The sequence below is a fragment of the Centropristis striata genome, chromosome 13, assembly GCF_030273125.1.
Source record: "Centropristis striata isolate RG_2023a ecotype Rhode Island chromosome 13, C.striata_1.0, whole genome shotgun sequence".
Taxonomy (NCBI): Eukaryota; Metazoa; Chordata; class Actinopteri; order Perciformes; family Serranidae; genus Centropristis; species Centropristis striata.
In genome coordinates, this window is record NC_081529.1 from 11,633,355 (window position 1) to 11,635,171 (window position 1,817).

Consider the following 1,817-nt stretch of genomic DNA (forward strand, 5'->3'; position numbering starts at 1 on the left):
TTTTACAGCAACATTTCATATAAAATTGATAATCTGAAATTATTATCATTGAAACATCATTGTGTGTACAAAAACCTTTCTAACAGTAGAAATCAACCATTAAAAGTCAGCTTGTCTTCCATTATTCCATCATTTTTGGTTCAAGAAAATCTGAATCATTACTGCTTTCGTGGTTGAATCAAAAGTCTTTAGCCAACTTTATTATGATTAAAGTCAAACCTAACAATCTAAACTGTCAGAGATTCAAGTTCCATCTTCTCTTCGTTTGAGATGAAGAAAAACACCTGGAAGTTTCATCTTCATTTAGAATTATTTGAATATACTTTAGTCAGCTGATTTAGTGTCAACAGTATGTAAATCCGCCTCTTTGTGTTGCCTCATAAATAAGTGAAGTGTGTGTATGTGTGAGAGGAGAGAAGAGCTCACATCAGTTCAGCTTCAACATCAACCATGTTCTCTGTAGCTCTGATACTGCTGCTGGCAGCTGGATCCTGTGAGCAGCTTTCACTGGATTCACACTAATAAACACATTAGAAACACTGAATATTCACATGAATGATGGAGATCATGTTGATTTGTGTTTCCACAGGTGTCAACACTATTGATCTCATCCAGCCAGACTCAATGGTTGTGCAGCCTGGACAGTCTTTGACCATCAGCTGTCAGGTCTCTGGTTATTCTCTGACTGATAACAGCTATGCAACAGGTTGGATCAGACAGTGTGAAGGAAAACCAATGGACTGGATCTCCCATCAGTGGGGTGGAGGTGCCTTTTGTCAAAGTGATGCTCTGAAGGACAAATTCAGCTACAACAGAGACACTGCTCTAACAGTCATTCTAAAAGGACAGAATCTTCAGCCTGAGGACACAGCTGTGTATTACTGTGTCCGTGTAGCTTCACAGTGATACAAACCACCAACAGACCTGCACAAATACTCAGCAACTCGACCACAACATCATTAAAATCAAAATCCTTTTCATAAAGGACTTCAACAATGTTTTTCTGTCTCTGGATGTGGTATTGTCTAACCCAGTATTCCTCAACCTTTTTGAGTCGCAACCCCCAATTTAACATGCATGTTGTCCGCGACCCCTGCTCACTGAACAGAATCTCACACCCACAGTTCAGATCATACAAACTCTGTTGATACGATTAATTTTGGACAAATAATGAAGCAGAAAACAACTAAAACGACTCTGTCTGTGCATTTATATATAAATATATATTTTATATTTTATTGTTACTTTTAATCTAAGTCCTTTGCTATAAGTTTAAAGGTCCATTCTGACCTCTTGAGTGAACAGTCAGCTTCAAGCCAGAGACTCCTTGTAAAGTAATAACTTGCTACTTTGGGATTTGTCAGAAAAGACACACAATTACCCCAAAAAGAATCAAATTGACCACAAAATGACACAAAATGTTCAAAAAAAGACACAAATTGACCAAAAAACCCCACAAATTGACCAAAAAAGATACAAAATTACCAAAAAAAAGACACAAAATTACCAAAAAAAAAGACACAAAATTACCAAAAAAAGACACAAAATTACTTTTAAAAAAAACACACTGACCAAAAAAGACATTAAATGACCAAAAAGACTAAAACACATGAACACTCTAACACTGTGGAGACAGAGCTGACTTCCAAAATGATTTGGCGACCGCCAGAAATCTACTTGCGACCCCAATTCACCTACGGCTTATGACGGTTTGGGTTTTTATTTATAGTTTGGGCGCCAGCCAGGTTTCTCTCCTGGCAGTTAAGAGTCAGTGGTAAGTCCCCCAAAACACCATACTAGGATGCAGCCTAAAATAG

General features: G+C 37.6%; 1 gene segment (V, D, J or C); it reads left to right on the forward strand.

Moving 5' to 3' along the window:
• The first annotated feature begins 450 nt into the window (after positions 1-450).
• LOC131983003 (Ig heavy chain V region 914-like) lies at positions 451-906 on the forward strand. The segment is given in 2 exon segments: positions 451-493; positions 590-906. Coding segments are annotated over 2 exon segments (360 nt in total).
• Positions 907-1,817: the final 911 nt, after the last annotated feature.